At 48.5% G+C, this 17,798-nt stretch overlaps 1 protein-coding gene across 1 annotated transcript in view; it reads right to left on the reverse strand.

The window, feature by feature from the left end:
• Positions 1 to 1,822: 1,822 nt before the first annotated feature.
• Positions 1,823 to 17,798, reverse strand: part of LOC132834723 (stereocilin-like) — a 51,288-nt gene continuing 35,312 nt past the window's right edge. Inside the window, exons 20-28 of the mRNA XM_060853686.1 lie at positions 17,469 to 17,559; positions 13,327 to 13,504; positions 12,671 to 12,840; positions 9,067 to 9,222; positions 6,503 to 6,645; positions 5,498 to 5,646; positions 3,232 to 3,329; positions 2,174 to 2,321; positions 1,823 to 2,008 (exon numbers count right to left, since the gene is read on the reverse strand). Coding sequence (XP_060709669.1) covers positions 1,920 to 2,008; positions 2,174 to 2,321; positions 3,232 to 3,329; positions 5,498 to 5,646; positions 6,503 to 6,645; positions 9,067 to 9,222; positions 12,671 to 12,840; positions 13,327 to 13,504; positions 17,469 to 17,559 — 1,222 coding nt within the window. The 3' untranslated portion in view covers positions 1,823 to 1,919. The remainder of the gene's footprint in view (positions 2,009 to 2,173; positions 2,322 to 3,231; positions 3,330 to 5,497; positions 5,647 to 6,502; positions 6,646 to 9,066; positions 9,223 to 12,670; positions 12,841 to 13,326; positions 13,505 to 17,468; positions 17,560 to 17,798) is intronic.

Below are 17,798 nucleotides of genomic sequence, written 5' to 3' on the forward strand. Positions count from 1 at the left end.
GGTGGGAGGAAGATGGACAGGTGGGACAGGTCATGAGGGCAGTGCCGAGTTGGGAGGTTGGAACTGGGGTAAAGTGGGGGGAGGGAAATTGAGGAAACTGGCGAAATCCACATTGATGCCCTGGGGTTGAAGTGTTCCGAGGCAGAAGATGAGGTGTTCTTCCTCCAGGCGTCGGGTAGTAAGGGAGTGGCAATGGAGGAGGTCCAGGACCTGCATGTCCTCGGTGGAGTGGGGGGGAACGGGGATTGGAGTGTTCAGCCACGGGACGGTGGGTTGGTTGGTGCGGGTGTCCAGGAGATGTTCTCTGAAATGCTCTGCGAGTAGGCGTCCTGTCTCGCCAATGTAGAGGAGACCACATCGGGAGTAACGGATACAGTAAATGATACATGTGAAAGTGCAGGTGAAACTTTGATGGATATGGAAGGCTTTTTTGGGGCCTTGGACGTAGGTGAGGGGGGAGGTGTGGGTACAGGTTTTGCAATTCCTGCGGTGGCAGGGGAAGGTGCCAGGTGGGGAGAGTGGGTTGGTGGGGGGAAGGGGCATGGACCTGACAAGGGAGTCGTGAAGGGAATTGTCTTTATGGAAAACGGATAGGGATGGGGAGAGAAATATATTCCTGGTGGTGGGGTCTGTTTGTAGGTGACGGAAATGGCGGAGGATGATGCGATGTGTACGGAGGTTGGTGGGTTGGAAGGTGAGGACCAAGGGGGTTCTGTCCTTGTTGCGATTGAAGAGGTGGGGTTCAAGGGCAGAGGTGCGGGAAGTGGATGAGATGTGCTGGAGGACATCATCAACCACATGGAAGAGGAAAATTGCCATCTTTAAAGAAGGAGGCCATCTGGTGTGTTCTGTGATGGAATTGGTCCTCCTGGGATCAGATGCAGCAGAAGCGGAGGAATTGGGAATAAGGGATAGTGTTTTTACAGGAGGAAGGGTGAGAGGAGGTGTAGTCCAGGTAGTTGTGGGAGTCGGTGGGCTTGTAGAAGATGTCTGTGTTGAGTCAGTCATTGTTAATGGAGATGGAGAGGTCCAGGAAGGGGAGGGAGGTGTCTGAGATGGACCAGGTGAATTTAAGGTTGGGGTGGAATGTGTTGGTGAAGTTCATGAACTGTTCAACCTCCTCGTGAGAGCACGAGGTGGCGCCGATCAATGTAGCTGAGGAAAAGGGGGGGAACGGCACCGGTGTAACTCCGGAAGATGGACTGTTCTGTGAAGCCGACAAAGAGATAGGCATAGCTGGAGCCCATGCAGGTGCCCATGGCTACTCCTTTCATCCCTTGGCTCACAGCCTCATTCCTGATGAAGGGCTTTTGCCCGAAATGTCGACTCTCCTGCTCCTCAGATGCTGCCTGACCAGTTGTGCTTTGTCAGCACCACACTCTCGACTCTATCAATGACAAACTTGCCTGGTCAACACTGCATCTATCATCTTCCATGTTCAGTCCCACTGCACCGAAACACAGGCGTGCCCTATCTACAAGATGAACTTTTGCAACTCACTAAGACTCCTTCAATAGCACCTTCCAAACCAGCAACCTCTATTATCTAGAAAACAAGGGTAGCTGATGAATGGGAACACCACCCCCTGCCAGTTCCCCTCCAAGTGCTTCACCATCCAGATTTGGAAATATATCGCCACTTCCTCAATGTCACTGGCTCAAAATCCTGGGGCACCCTGCAGCACTGTGGGTGCTCCTTCTACCCAAGGGCTACAGAGGCTGAAGGTAGCACCTCATTACGACCTTCTCCAGGACCATTAGGGATGGGCAATAAACACTGGGTTAGCTGGCAACACCCCACCCATGAATAAAAATACATCAACTTTTGAACTCTTTAATCACAACTTTTATTTACTTTCAAATACAAATAAAATACTAGGATCTAAAACCGATGTCAATCCAACCTGAGAGAGTTCAGGTTCAGTTCTCCACGAGGTGATAGGTAATAGATAGACCCAAGAACAGTGTAGCCACCTGGGGCCAGGCTGACCGCCCTGCATGATTCTTGCCTGAAAGTTCAAAGAGAGGTAATGTTTAGCTCAAAATTCTTTCTTCCTCACTCCAACCCCACCAACCGACGATACTGGTTTTGGCAAGGAGCAATGGCCACATCGTGAGAATGAGCTTAAAGAGGATGTGCCTGAGCTAGCGATGAATTGTTAACTCAGATGTACCTCTCTGCTCCTGGTGGATCTCCCCATCATACTGTGCAGTGCTGACAGCTCGCCTCTGCTCTGGGCTCAGCTTCTCGTACTGTTTGCTGGTCACAGCGGATGCCTGGGCACTGCTTAGGGATGACAGCTGATCGGCATTGAATACAACCTATTGGGGGGAGAGACAACTGAGAAACCTTTTGTGTATTCATCACCAGACAGGGCGTGGGAGGTGACTGGATGACTGGGGATGATTGTCAACTTGGAATTTGAAGCTCACAATCAATCAGCACAGAAAGAGACCATTCAGCCCAGAGTGCCAATGCTGGCTGTTTGACAGATCTATCCAGTTATTTCCATACCCACACCTCCTTCTATCTCTATCATTCTGCATATTCTCCCCTTTCTAGAATGCATACAACTTCCATTGGGAAGTTATTAATGAATCTGTTGTCACTGCCTTTTCAGGGATGCAGCAACATGCTGCATAGATCAAAGAATCACTGTCACTTCCACCTCTCAATCTTTTGCAAGTCACCAATAAATGGATCAGCCATTTCATACAGAGATGAGGAATTCCTTCTCTCAGAGGATTGAGAATCTTCAGAATTCCCCACCCGAGAGCGCTGTGGAAGCTCAGTTATGGAGTACATTCAACATGGAGGTTGAGAGAAATGTTGGGCATGAATGAAATCAGGCAATACAGCAATAGGACAGGAAACAACTGAGTTAGATTGGCCATGACTTTCTGGCATAGTGGACTCAGGCTCCACCAACACCCCCGCGCCCCCCACCCCCCACCCAGTTTCACTCTGTGTTTTTGTTCACATGCAGCATCACTTAAAAGATGTCATTAGTTTGTTATCACATTGTGGGATCTTGCTGTGTGCTAGACTAACTCCTGCATTTCCTACAATACAACAGCAACAACTCTTCAAAAGGACTTCAGTGGCTGTAAAGCAATTGGTGGTATCCCGACATCACCAAACGAGGGCTAAATAAATGCAAAAGTTTCCTCTTTTGCTCTCTGTACCCAATGTTATTGCAATGGAAAGCGAGTTTAGCATTTGAAGACTTACTGCAAATTTGCTCGGGACGATGAGTGAGATGGCTGAAGGTGTGAGTCCTTCAATCTGGTGCTCCACCAGCGATGACAATGTGACGTCAGGTAGTCCAGCTGCGAGAGAAAACGATCCAATGGGTTTTCTCAGTCGCTGCATAGTATCATACAACACACAGCCCATGAACTGGACTGACAACAAGGAACATCATAAATCAGATTAGCTGTGTGTGTATGTCTGTGTACGTGTGTGTCTGACTATCTGTCTTTGCGTCTGTGTATGTATGTGTCTGTGTCTATGTGTGTGTCTGTTTGTCTGTGTGTGTGAGAGAGATGAAGAGCTTATACTGGAAGTGTGTGTGTGTGTGTCTCGGTCTGTCTGTCTATGTGTCTGTCTGTGTGTGCCTGTCTATGTGTCTCCCTCTGTGTCTGTGTGTGCATCTGTCTACATGTCTGCCTGTGTGTGTCTGTATCTCTGAATGTGTCTGTATGTGTGTCTGCGTCTGTATGTCTATGTGTCAGTATGCTTGTGTCTGTGTGTGTCTGTCCATATCTGTCTGTGTGTATCAGTTTGTCTGTCTGTGTGTCTGTGCTTGCTATGCACCATAAACTATTAGAAATAAGGACAGGATAAGGCCATTCAGCCCCTTGAGCCAACTCAGCCACGCAACAGCACCATGGCTGATCCAACATTCCTCACATCCATTTGCCTTTCTCTGTAACCCTTGATGCCTCAACTGATCAAGAATTTCTCAGTCTTAAATATACTCAAGGACTCTACCCCCACAGATCTCTCTATGGCAAAGAGTTCCAAAGACACACAACCCTCTGAGAGAAGGAATTTCTCTTTACCTCAGTCTTAAATTGGTGCCCCTTTATCCTGAGACTGTGCCCTCTGGCCCTAGACTCTCCCATGAGGGGGAGCACCCTCTCAGCATTGACCCTGTCAAGCCCCTTAAGAATCTGATACATTTCAATGAGATCACCTCTCATTCTTCTAAGCTCTAGTTATTGGAGTCTCAACCTGTTCGGCTTTTGCTCATAAAACCATCCCTCCAGACCAGGATAACAAAACAAAGAGCTGTGGATGCTGGAGATCCGAAACAAAAACAGAAATTGCTGGAGGAACTCAGCAGGAATGGCAGCAGGAAAACAGAGTTAGCTCTTCAAGTCCGGTAGCTCTTTATCAGAGCCCCTCCATACTAGGGATCATCCTAGTGATCCTTGTCAGAACTGCCCCTTCTGAACTAATATGCCTTATTTAAGAAGATAATCAGAACTACTCCCAATACTCCAGCTATGGTCTCCCCAGCATCTTGTACAGTTCCCTATTCTTACCCTCCAACCTCCTTGAAATAAAGGCCAACAGCCCATTGGCCGTCCAGTTTACCTGCTGCCCATGTGTGCTAGCTTTCTGGGTTTTGTGAACAAGTAACCCCCATCTCGCCAAGTCCCAAGTCACCAATCGGCTGCTGCAACAAAATGATCATTTCCAAAGTAGCCGAAGGAAATCACTTTGGGATGCCCAGAGGATATGAAACGCAAGCTGTTCCGGATCCTCCTTCAAATGATTTCAAGTAGATGCTTGCCCTTAGCAATTTCAAACTGAGAAAGCAGCGGGACTTGAGGCTGAAGCAGCAGAAACCAGCTCAGAAAGAGCTCGTTTCTCTCTGACAAATCCTCCCAATGCTGGCCTCACCACGGTAAGTCTTGCAGATATTTCCTCATCAACCCGTTCATGGATGTTAGTACACACAGCTCTGGTGTAGGTGGGAATTGAACTGGGCCTCCTGGCCCAGATGTAATACCACTACCACTCCCCCTTGTGAGATCACCCTGATGACACAGTGTCAGAGTTCAACTTGTTGCAGCCCAGCAACCAATCCACACAAACACACACCATCATCCATTCCAGAAAGAGGAACGGACCACATAATAAAAGCATGATTGATGTGATATTAACCTCAACTCTACATTCCTGCATCCCCCCATCAATCTTTCATCCACTTCATGGGCAATTAGGGATGAGTAACAAGTGCTGGGCCTTGTCAATGACATCCACATTCCCCAACAGGAGAAATGGATAAGATTCCTGCTGGGAGGTGTCTGAAATGGACAACGTGAAGCTTTATCCTGTTCCTCCTCAGATTCCCGCTGCTCCGTCCGGCATCAGGGAAGCAGCTTCACTCTATTACCAGGCCCTGGCCACCCCCTCAATGACGAGAACTGAGCAGGGGCACTTCCCAAACTCATTCCCAATAGGATGAAGACATTGATCCCATTACCTGCAACGGAGCCAATTTCGGTGAAGATTTCAGGGCCCCAGTTGCTGACCAGCCCAAAGGCCTGGGGCAGGGTGGTGAGACGGGCGAGGGCCTCCAGCTGGGCTTCAGAGCAACTCAGCTTCAAACCCCCAAGGAACAAGACGGCCTTACTGTAATGAAGAGAAGCAGCCTGTGAGCCAGCCAGGCAACAGCATCTTTCTGTTTTAATTCACTCAAATTAAAATTTTACCAACATCAAACTTTACTCATTTTGTTAAGAGCTAATCAAGGTGAGGGATATGAGGAGTGGTTAAAATCTCACTTTCAAGCTCCAGTGCCTTATTAAACACTCCCAGGACAGAGACAGCACTGGGTTAGATACAGAGTAAAGTCCCCATCAAACACTCCCAGGACGGGGACACCATGGAGTTAGAGACATTATAAAGCTGCCTCTATACTGTTCCCTATCAAACATCCCCAGGATAGGGACAGTATTAAGTTAGAGACTTTGTAAAGCTCTCTCTACACTGTTCCCCATCAATACCCCCAGGACAGGGACAGCATGGAGTTAGAGAAATTGTAAAGCTGCCTCTACACTGTTCCCCATTAAACACTGCTTCAGCAGGATTGGATATTTTGTTCCCAGTGTGGTTAATGTTCAATTCTGCAGCAGTGTCCTGCCACAGGGCAACGGGATTTTGGTGTCAGTTCAAGGGAAAGGGAGAGTTTGGTTGGTGTGTTCAGTGCTGATCCAGAGGGGATGGATGTGATGTTGCAGCCATGAACAATGTGGGGCGTCTGGTATTTACCTGCTCCTCCCAGTCCCAGCCTCAGTTTGTGGAGAACGGGTTAATCTGTTAAACCTCCCTTTCAGCTCTCTCAGCTGAGTGACCCTTCACCCCAGAGGGCAGACAGTCGTGGAAGGAAGTTTGAAAAGAACAAAAAAAAACCCATTCCATCCAGTGAGGAAATTGAAGTTGAAATGATGAATTGGAACATGGTCCCCGCTGTTCCCTTCTTCCTGACCTGAACTCCTCAGGATTGATCCTCTCGATCTCAGTGACTGCCATCCCACAGATCAAGTGCCCCAGTGCGGTGAGGGACGTGGCATCGAGCTCTGACACGGACTGCCTGCTCCGTCGGAGGAAGCTGCTAAATCCTGCCCTTCTCTAGAAAACACAAGCAACTGATCAAACATTGTGCTTCACCCCCTGAGGAGGCAAGGGCTGGCATTTGAGTTTGTGACATAAGGGCTGCCTCTGTGAGTTTGTTTAAAACCCAAACCTCTGTCACCGTGAGACTTGAAGCCGGCTCCCCGGGAGGTGTTTTTTGTCAGCTGCAGCTCGGTGAGAAGTATCCAGCCAGGAGGTCCACCTACTGGGACATGACCCCACAATCCAGGGGATGACTCTCTCAGTGCCATTCTGTAGGTGTGCTGCACTGCCAGAGGTACCATCCTCCAGCTGAGGTGATAAACCAGGGAACCTTCAACCCTGCAGACAGTAAGGACTGTGGATACATGAAGTCGGACTCAATAGATGAGAAGCTAGAAGGGCAGGCAGCATCTGAAGACCAGGAAAGAACATTTTGGGCTAAAACCCTTCATCCTGATGAAGGATTTCATCCCAAAAGGTGGCGTTCCTGCCCCTCGGATGCTGTCTAACCTGCTGTGCCCTTCCAGCTTCACATCCATTGATCCTTCCACCCTTTCAGGTGGCAGGTGTGATCCCATGGTGCTGTTCTGAAAAACAGTGGGGGCGGTCTCCCTGACATCCAGGCCAAATTTAATGCCTCAACCAATACCAGGGTCTCTCATCATTGCAGTTTGTGGGATCTCCCTGTGCACCAGCTGGCTGCTGGGTGTCCTGCTTTACAATGAGGTCTACACCTCAACAGGGTTTCATGGGTTGTATAAATGCTGTCGGGGGAGGAAATGTCCCATTCAAAGCCTTTCGTTCCATTCTTGCTCAGAAATGGCTGGACTGTATCCAGTTCCTTCTCCTGGCTCCAGTCAGGCAGGATCTGAAACTAAACAGCAGCTTATCACCTCCCTCACAAACAGCTCGGAGCATTGCAAATCCAATTCATTAGCTTTGAAATGAAACATCTGCAATCGAGGCAAACGTAGCCATCAGGTCAAGTGCAGCAAGATCCGAGAATCAATCTGGAGCTAGGAGGAGAGGCTTGGGTTATTTTATCTGCAGCAGAGATGGTTTGGGGGGGGGGGGGTGGATTCTGACTGAGGTGTGCAAGATGATGAGGGACATTGATGGGGGGGGATAGAAAGCAGCTGCTTCCCTTAGTCGAAGGGCCAATAACAAGGGAGCATAATTTTAAAGTGAAAGGCAGAAAGTTTATAGCGGATTTGAGAAAAAAAAATTGCTTTCACCCAGAGGGTGTTAGGGGATCTGGAATACACTGCCTGGGAAGGGAGTTGAGGCAGGAAACATCACAACGTTTAAAAAATACTTGGATGAGCACATGCAATGTTATTCAAAGCTGTGGGCCACATGCTGAATTTAGAAATTTTCTTGTCAGTGTAGACTCAATGGGCTGAAGGGCCTCTTTTGGACAGTTCTATGAGTCTATGAATGGTCACCTTCATGATTTCTTTGTGATGTTGGTTGCAGGAGGGAATTTTGGTGAGGACTCCAGGAATAGCTTCAAGTCTGTTCAATAACATGGCAGCGTTTTTAATGCCCACTTGATCAGGCAGACAGGGACTCAGTCGACTATCTCAGTCTGATTCACAGTGACCGCTGGCAATGCAGCACTCCCTCAGGGTAGCTTCTCAAGTCCTGGTTTAAGATCGCGACCCAAAGGCTTTTAACTGAAAGAAAGTGAGGACTGCAGATGCTGGAGTACCAGAGTTGAAAATGTGGTGCTGGAAAAACACAGCAGGCCAGGCAGCATCCAAGGAGCAGGAGAATCGACGTTTCGGGTTTAACCCTTCTTCAGGAATGCCTGAAATGTCGATTCTCCTGCTCCTTGGATGCTGCCTGGCTTGCTGTGTTTTTCCAGCACCACATTTTTCAATGCTTTTAACTGAAACACAAGAGTGCTGTCAGGAGCAGAAATTAGATCATTCAGCTCCACCACGCAATCATGGCTGATAAGTTTCTCAAAACCATTCTCCCACTTTCTCCCCATAACCCTTGATAGTCAAGAACCTATCTATTTCTGTCTTCAATACACTCAATGGCGTGGCCTCCACAGCCTTCTGTGACAATGAATTCCATAGCTTCACCACTCCCTGGCTGAACAAGTTTCTCTTTATCTCCATTCTAAAATGTTTTCCCTTTACTGTGAGAGACTCCTTCCTTGGGTCCCAGTCTCACCGACCAATGAAAACATCTTCCCAACATCCACTCTGTCCAGACTATTCAGTATTCTGTAAGTTTCAATTAGATCCCCCCTCAATCCTTCTAAACTCCATTAAGCATAAACTCAGAGTCCTCAAATGTTCCTTATATGTTAAGCTGTTCATTCTTGGGACCATTCTCATGAACCTCCTCTGAACACGATCCAGGGCTATTATTTCCTTCCTGAGATATGGGAGGAGAGAGGGCAAAAGAGAAGGTTAGCCCTACCTGTTTTTCACTCCATTCGCCCACCTCTCCCAGGAAGGCCAAAACCGCCAAGTCGGAGAGATCCAGGTTTTGAAAATCTCGATCACTGAGCTGGGTGACAGCGCGGCCCATCTGCAGGAGCTGCCACAGTTTCATTAATCTGAGAGAGCCATACAACTGGGGAGAGAGAAAAGAGTCAGTTTCACTTTCCAGTTCATCAACAGCACCTCCTGATACTGCGAACCCCCTGGCAGCTTTTGCAAGGCAGCAACACTAATCTCATGCCCGAAACGTCGATTCTCCTGCTCCTTGGATGCTGCCTGACCTGCTGCGCTTTTCCAGCAACACATTTTCAGCAACACAAATCTCCCATTCGGGGTCACTCCCCCGTCCTGATCTGGAGACTGTGTACTGACTATGTCCTCGATTGACACTGCTTCAAAATCCCCCAAGTCACACAAGACCAGGTTATAGTCCAACAGGTTTATCTGAAATCACAAGCTTTCAGAGCGTTGCTCCAGATTTCACCTGACAAAGCAGCAGTGCTCCGAAAGCTTGGACTATAACCTGGTGTCGTGTGACTTCTGACCTCATCCACCCCAGTCCAACCCCAGCATCTCCACCTCAAAACCCTAAAACTAACTTGGTCCTAGAACTTGGAATTTATGTCGGAACAATAGACCATTGATGCTGATCTCCAGCGTCATTCCTCTAGAATTGGTTCCTGATCACCTCAGCTGCAACACATTGTCATTGCGGGTGGAGAAATGGATAGAATTTGAGATTTTGATCCCCTTTCCATGAGGAAGGGTTTCTTGATGATGCCCCTGGATGGCCTGGTTTAAGCATCAGCATTCTGGACCCCCTGTTACCACGGGGTACACCTGCCTGAGGAAATAGCTCCTTTAGTAATTTAAACACCTCCGTTAACTGAAATGCATTCACCTTGAATATCCGAGGAAACACTGCAAGTCCATGCAACTTGCCCTAGGACACTAACCCTTAGTTTCCCTGGTAAGTGTTCATTGCACCCCCTCAAAGACCAATCTACCCCTGAGTGAGGTGAGCCAGACAGAACTGGAGTATCACTTCCACTGGGTTCTGTGCCCATGAGGCACAACGAAGGTAGCAGCTGGGATATTGGTTCCATCATGGACTGGAGTCAATGGAGTTGTTTCTGGTTGGGTAACACTGACCCTTCCTAACTGTTACAATGTTCACTCATTATCATCCATCTGACCTCTGTTTGGCTAACACTATTTCGGGTTTATAAGATCATAAGACATAGGAGTGGAAGTAGTCCACTCCGCCATTCAATCATGGCTGATGGGCATTTCAACTCCACTTACCCGCATTCTCCCCGTAGCCCTTAATTCCTTGTGACATCAAAAATCTATCAATCTCTGCCTTGAAGACATTTAATGTCCCGGCCTCCACTGCACTCTGTGGCAATGAATTCCACAGGCCCACCACTCTCTGGCTGAAGAAATGTCTCCCCATTTCTGTTCTGAATTGACCCCCTCTAATTCTAAGGTTGTGTCTACGGGTCCTAGTGTTAGAGTTTGTGCTACACTGGAAATCCACTAGGCCCCAGTTAATGAAAAGATTACCTGCTGCTTCTTAAAATGAAACCACTCAGTAATATAAACTGCTAGAGCTCAAGCGCAACATTTTGAGTAAACATTCCTCCTCTTTAAGGCCCCTCGACACAAAACAGCCAATGGCTCTCTGATAAATCGAGCCTCTCCCTTAAGGGGAGAGAGAAGGGTTTCTCTGAAAATGCTCCTATCTCGACATTCCTGAGGATCACTGTCGCCAGTTTATCACCAGGAATCACAGGATAATGGATTCAAATTGAACTTCCTGTCATTTTGAAAAGTCAATATTTGCGCTTTTGGGTTTCAAGAAATGGGACACGTTGCACGAACAGTGAAATCTCTCAATCTCACTGTCCCAGCCACAGCGCTGACCCTGTGTCCAACACGGAGCCAGTACGTGATAATGATGCTAGGATGAGTGAGTGCAGGAGCTGGGAGCAACGTCACAGTCTTATCGAGTAATGGAGCACGTTCGAGTCAGCAGATGGCCAAACTCTGCTCCTGCTCCTTATCTTCTCCCTTGCTCGGTTCATAAACATTCGGAGCAGCAGTAGGCCATTCAGCCCATCGTTGCTGCTCTGCCAATTGAGGCTGATCTCGTCTCAGCCTCAACTCCACTTTCTTGCCCCAGTCTCCATCACCCTCCAATCCAGCACTAATTAAAAACCTGTTTGTTGCCTCCTTAAATATACACAAAGTCCCGCCATCCACTGTAGTCTCAGAGAATGAGTTCCACGGATTCACAACCTTCTGAGAGAAGTAATTTCTCCCTATCGTTTTTAGATCTGCCGCCCCTTATCCTAAAACTAGAACCTCTAGTTGTGGATTGCTGCACATGAGGAAACATCCTCTCTATGTCTATTTGGCCAATCTCCATTAGTATCTTACAGACCTCAATTAGATTTCATTTCATTCTCCTAAACTCCAGAGTACAGGCCTAAACTGCTCAATCTTTCCTCACAAGACCATTTTTTCATCTCTGGAATTAATCCAGTGTCCCTTCGTTGAGCTACCCCCAATGCAATTACATTCTCTGTCAAGTAAGGGCACATTCCCCCTCCCCTCACCCAGCAACCTTCAGCACATTGACCTTGATTGCGATTGAGACTCTCACATTCCCTGCAAAGCTCCTCCCACCTACCTTTCAAAACTTGCTTCCTTCACCAAGGACCTCAGTGAAGGGGAAACACTGAGTTATTAGTAAAGTCACTGGGTTCAAGAGATCCAGGCTAACACTCTCAGGATACAGGGTCAACTCCCACCATTATCGCTGGTGTGTGTGTGTGTGTGTGTGTGTGTGTGTGTGTGTGTGTGTGTGTGTGTGTGTGTGTGTGTGTGTGTGTGTGTGTGTGTGTAATATATACATATATACACATATGCGAACAGGGAGATGGCAGGGGATAGAGTGGTGTTCAGACCGCAATCAAATAACATTATCTTATTTTTAATTATTCAAAGGATACAGGGAAAGCGGAGATAAGGTTGCAATCAGATCAGCTGAAGGATCGCCAAAGACCCTCAGCCAGCACCTTCCAAACACACAGCCATTTCCATTTAGAAGGACAAAGGCAGCAGATACATGGGAACACCACCACCTGCGAGATCCCCTCCAAACCGCTCACCATCCTGACTTGGAAATAAATCACCATTCCTTCAGTATCACTGGGTCACAATCCTGGAATTCCCTCCCTAAGGGCATTGTGGGTCTACCTACAGCAAATGGACTGCAGAGGTTCAAGAAGGCAGCTCACCCCCACCCTCTCAAGGGGCAGCTAGGGATGGGCAATAAATACTGGACCAGCTAGAGATGCCCACCTCCCACAAATGATTAAATTTAAAAAGCTACAAGTTGACTGAATGTTTGGGGGGGAGGGGGGAAGGTTTGGGAGAGTTTGGTGGTGGGGGGGTGAGGGTGGAGGTGGCGGGGTAGGACTGGTTAAAGAAGCTGCAAGGCCTGTTCCTCCTGTTCAATCCCCTGTTAGTATGGATTCTGAGCTACTGCTAGATTCTGTGGTTTCTCCACTTACCTGCTTGGTCTTTGAGAGCAGGATTTTCAGGTGCTCTGCCGACAGATCCCGATCGCGAGTGAGAATTTCCAAACAGTCGGCAAATTCATTGTCAGCCATAGCAGCGAGCTGACTGCTGCTCCAGGCCATTGGAAAAGTGGCTCTGATGTCAACGCAGTTTGGGATACCATCTACAATGGGAGCATAGGGAATATCGGCTTTTCATGTCTCAAGATTTCCCAGGCACGACCTTAAAAACCACAGCCATCCAGAAGGACAAGGGCAACAGATACACAGGAACACCATTCCCTGCAAGTCCCCCCCCCGAGCCACTCACCATCCTGACTTGGAAATCTATTGCTGGGGTGGGGGGGTACAGGCACCGTGCCTGTCTCAGGGCTTCTAGGTGGGTACAGGCACTGCGCCTATATCAGGGCCCCTGGGCGGGTACAGGCACTGCGCCTGTCTCAGCTTTTCAGGGGGTACAGGCACTGCGCCTACCTCAGGGCCCCTGGGTGGGTTCAGGCACTGTGCCTGTCTCAGGGCCCCTGGGTGGGTACAGGCACTGTGCCTGTCTCAGGCGGGTACAGGCACTGTGCCTATCTCAGGGTCCCTGGGCGGGTACAGGCACTGCGCCTGTCTCAGCATTTCGGGGGGTACAGTGGTTGCGTCTTTACCTCTTCGCTTCTTTGTGATGCTCTTGATTGCCGTGGTTACCAAGCTGAGTCGCTTGCTGAGGAGGGCTGTGTGTGCAGACTGACTCTGCTGCTCCTGACAGACCCTGCCGATGTCACTCACTCCCCACCGGCCCTCACTGAGGAGGACCAGCTCCATCACTTCAGCTGTCAGCACCTCCTGTTGGGAAAGAGAGGGAACTGTCAAGGAGAGCTGCTTCTTTTCATTCTTTCACTGGGCGTGGGCATCATTGTCCAGACAGCAGTTGAGAGTTGCTGTGGCTCTGGGGTCTAGGCCAAACTAGATAAAGGTTTCCTTCCCTAAAGGACATCGTGAACCAGATGGGGTTTTCCCCTGACAATCAACAATTAGAGTTTTAATTCCAAATTTTTATTGAATTCACATACTGACACCTACCACAGCAGGATCCGAAGCTAGGTCCCTCTATATTATCTGGGTCTCTGGATTAACAGTCTAGCAATAACACCACAGGCCATCAACTCCCTTTAAATTCCAGTCCTTTGGAAGTGAAGACCAGTTACTATGGTAACCTCAAATCTAAAAATAAGAACATGGATATCTCCAGAGCATTTCCCAATCAGAGTACAACCCAAAGCTCTTCACAGACAATGATGTGCAGCCACTCTTGCAGAGTTGAAAATATAGCAAGCAGCCTGCACACAGCAAGGTCCCAACATCCACAATGTGATCATGACCAAATAATAATATTTTGTTGGCAACAATTTTAGAGAATAGCTACTGGTAGGTCTCTGACAGTGCGGCACACCTTCAGTACTAACCGTCTGACAGTACGGCACTCCCTTAGTACTAACCCCTATGACAGTGCTGCACTCCCTCAGTACTAACCCTCTGATAGTGTGGCACTCCCACAGTATTAACCCTCCGACACTGTGGCACTCCCTCAGTACGAACCCTCCGAGAGTGTGGCACTCCCTCAGCACTGACCCTCTAACAGCGCAACACTCCCTCAGTCCTGACCCTCTGACAGTGTGGCACTCCCTCAGCACTGACTCTCCAACAGTGCAGCACTCCCTCAGCACTGACCCATTGATAGAGCGGTGCTCCCTCAGCACTGAACCTCAGACAATGCAGCATTCCCTCAGCACTGACTCTCTGACAGTGCAGCACTCCCTCAGCACTGAACCTCAGACAATGCAGCACTCCCTCAGGACTGCTCTGGGAGTTTCAATCTGAATATTGAGCTCAAATCTCTGGTGTGTGGAATTGAACGTACAAACTATTGACTCGCTAAGAGGGCGAGTCAATGAGCCTTGGCTGATCCATAGGGGAGGAGGGTACTGGGAGGAAGTTACATACAGGGGGAAGTAGTCATATGCAGGGTGGTTGCTGATGGGTATCAATCAGGGTAGGAAATAACTTCCAGGGTCTAAAAACAAACTGTGGCCCCACCAAACCAGGTGCCAGCCAAATCCAACATGGATCAGATTAAAAATAAACCCTGAGGTGTCTTTGTTTGAAACAAACCCACACACCTACCAAATACCACTGCAAGGGATTTTAAGCTCATCTCCTAAAACAGCATTAACTTGCCATAAAATCCTGCCTTTATTGTTAAAACATCATCCTCGTTCACAGCAGCAATTATCAAACAAAATCTATCACGCAGTATGGTGTGAAGATAACCAAATGTTTTGTCAAATGGATAAGCTTTAAAAAGCATCTTGAAGGAGCACAGAGAGAGAGACCCAGGCAATCTGCCCTTGCAGCAGTCCTCAGACCTCTGTCGGTATTGCTCACACCCAGAGTTCAAACAGTTGCCATCAGGCTGCTCACAAATACACAATGAAAGACTTTTTTAAAATTGCCTGCGAGTTGGCGGTGTTGAGCTGCCTTCTTGAACCATTAGATACTATGGTGGTTAGGTACAGTCACAGTGCTGCTGGGACTAGGTTAGCTCAGGAATAAAGAGCTCATGGTCAAAACATCAACTCTCCTGCTCCTCAGATGCTGCCTGACTGGCTGTGCTTTTCCAGCACCACACGTTTTGACTCTGATCTCCGGCATCTGCAGTCCTCCCTTTCTCCTCCCTAGGTTAGCGTAGCCAGTTATAGAGTCAGAGATGTACGGCACGGAAACAGAGCCTTTGGTCCAACTCGTCCATGCTGACCAGGTATCCTAAACAATTTTAGTCCCATTTGCCAACATCTGGACCATATCCATCTAAATCTTTTCTATTCATATACCCAGCCAGATGCCTTTTAAATTTTGTAATTGTACCAGCCTCCACCACTTCCTCATTCCATACACGTACCACCCTTTGTGTGAAAACGTTTCTCCTTAGATCCCTTGTAGATCTTCCCCATCTCACCTTAAACCTGTGCCATCTAATTGGAGGCTGCTTTGTAATGCAGAGGGACACTGTCAGTGCACGTTCAATTCCTGAGGCATCCGCTGCACCCGATGTGGCCTCCTCTATATTGGGGAGACAGGCCGCCTACTTGCGGAACGCTTCAGAGAACACCTCTGGGACACCCGGACCAACCAACCCAACCGCCCTGTGGCTTAACACTTTAACTCCCCCTCCCACTCCACCAAGGACATGCAGGTCCTTGGACTCCTCCATCACCAGACCATAACAACACGACGGTTGGAGGAAGAGCGCCTCATCTTCCGCCTGGGAACCCTCCAACCACAAGGGATGAACTCAGATTTCTCCAGTTTCCTCATTTCCCCTCCCCCCACCTTGTCTCAGTCGAATCCCTCGAACTCAGCACCGCCCTCCTAACCTGCAATCCTCTTCCTGACCTCTCCGCCCCCACCCCCAGTCCGGCCTATCACTCTCACCTTGACCTCCTTCCAACTATCGCATCTCCATCGCCCCTCTCCCAAGTCCCTCCTCCCTACCTTTTATCTTAGCCTGCTGGACACACTTTCCTCATTCCTGATGAAGGGCTTATGCCCGAAACGTCAAATTTCCTGTTCCTTGGATGCTGCCTGACCTGCTGCGCTTTTCCAGCAACACATTTTCAGCTCTGATCTCCAGCATCTGCAGTCCTCACTTTCTCCTCGAAGATTTTAACCTACTGCGAATCCTCTTGCAAGATGCCTTCCTTGAAGAAGCTCCTCTTCCTCCCTTGACCAGAGGTTAATCTCATCACCAGTCATCACTCTCACTCTCTCTCTCTCTCTTTTTCTCTCTAATGAGTGAGCAGCCCATTGATTTCTGGGACTCAGGAGATTTTTACGAGGAAGAGAGTTCTAGGATTGTGACCCAGTGACACTGAAGGGACGGTGATATATTTCCAAGTCAGTGTGCTGAGTGGTATGGAGGGGAAATCACAGGGAAATGTGTTCTATTCATCCTCTGGTCTAGTTGGTAGAGGTCATAGAAAGTGCTATCAGTGGAGCCTTGGTGAGTTACTGCAGTGAATCGTGTTGTGGAAATATGACTGGATTAATAATCCAAAACCCCAGGCTGATGTTCTGGGTTGGCATGGGTTCAAACCCCACCAGGGCAGATGGTGAAATTTGAAATTAAAAGCTAGATTGATGGGAACCATATAACCTTGACTGAGAGTCACAGACACTCACCTGGTTCACTCACACTCTCTCCTCCCATTAGGGAAGGAAATCTGCCATCCGTACCTGGTCTGGCAGCCTCAGGACATGGTGAAGTCAACGTTTTGGGTGTAACCCTTCTTCAGGACTGGGGATGGGTGTTAGGGTGTTCCCCCTACACCTACCCCCAGTCCTGAAGAAGGGTTACACCTGAAACGTTGACTTCTCCACCTCCTGATACTGCCTGGCTTGTTGTGTTCTTCCAGCCTCCTGCTTGTCTACCTTGGATTCCAGCATCTGCAGTTCTTTTGTCTCATCCTTACCTCGTCTGGCCTACATGTGACTCTAGACCTACAGCAATGAGGGTGCTTCTTAATTGCCCTCTGGGCAATTAGAGATGGGCAATAAATGCTGGTATGACATTGATGCCCATATTCCATATTTTTAAAAAGATGGCACAAATGCTGCCACCATGCGTGGTGGGGAGGGAGTAATTGTTGAAGTTGGTGCATTGGACACATTTACTGAAAGAGCTGAAATTCAGTTTAAAATCAAACCATTTTTATCCTTCCTATCCCAGGGAGCCAGGCTTAGTGACCTCTACCTTTGGTAGTTTGTGAATATCATCAGGTGAGAGAATGAAGACAAGTCTCCCCACGGACTCCATCTGCTGCACAGTCCAGCCAGGAGCAGCCCTACAAAACAAAACACAATAGTGTCAGGGTCTGGGTTCAAATCTTTCCACATGTTAGCTCCTCCAACCCCTATAGCCCTCCATACCTCTGTGGCCTCCTCCTGTCTCTACAACCCTCCAGTTCCGTGCACGCCTCCAATTCCAGCATCTTGAACTCTCTCCGATTTTAAAACCTCCATCTTTGGTGGACATGCCTTCAGGTGCCTGCACCCCAGCCCTAGAATCCTCTCCCAAAACTCT

This window comes from Hemiscyllium ocellatum, chromosome 42 (assembly GCF_020745735.1).
Source record: "Hemiscyllium ocellatum isolate sHemOce1 chromosome 42, sHemOce1.pat.X.cur, whole genome shotgun sequence".
NCBI classification, from domain to species: Eukaryota; Metazoa; Chordata; class Chondrichthyes; order Orectolobiformes; family Hemiscylliidae; genus Hemiscyllium; species Hemiscyllium ocellatum.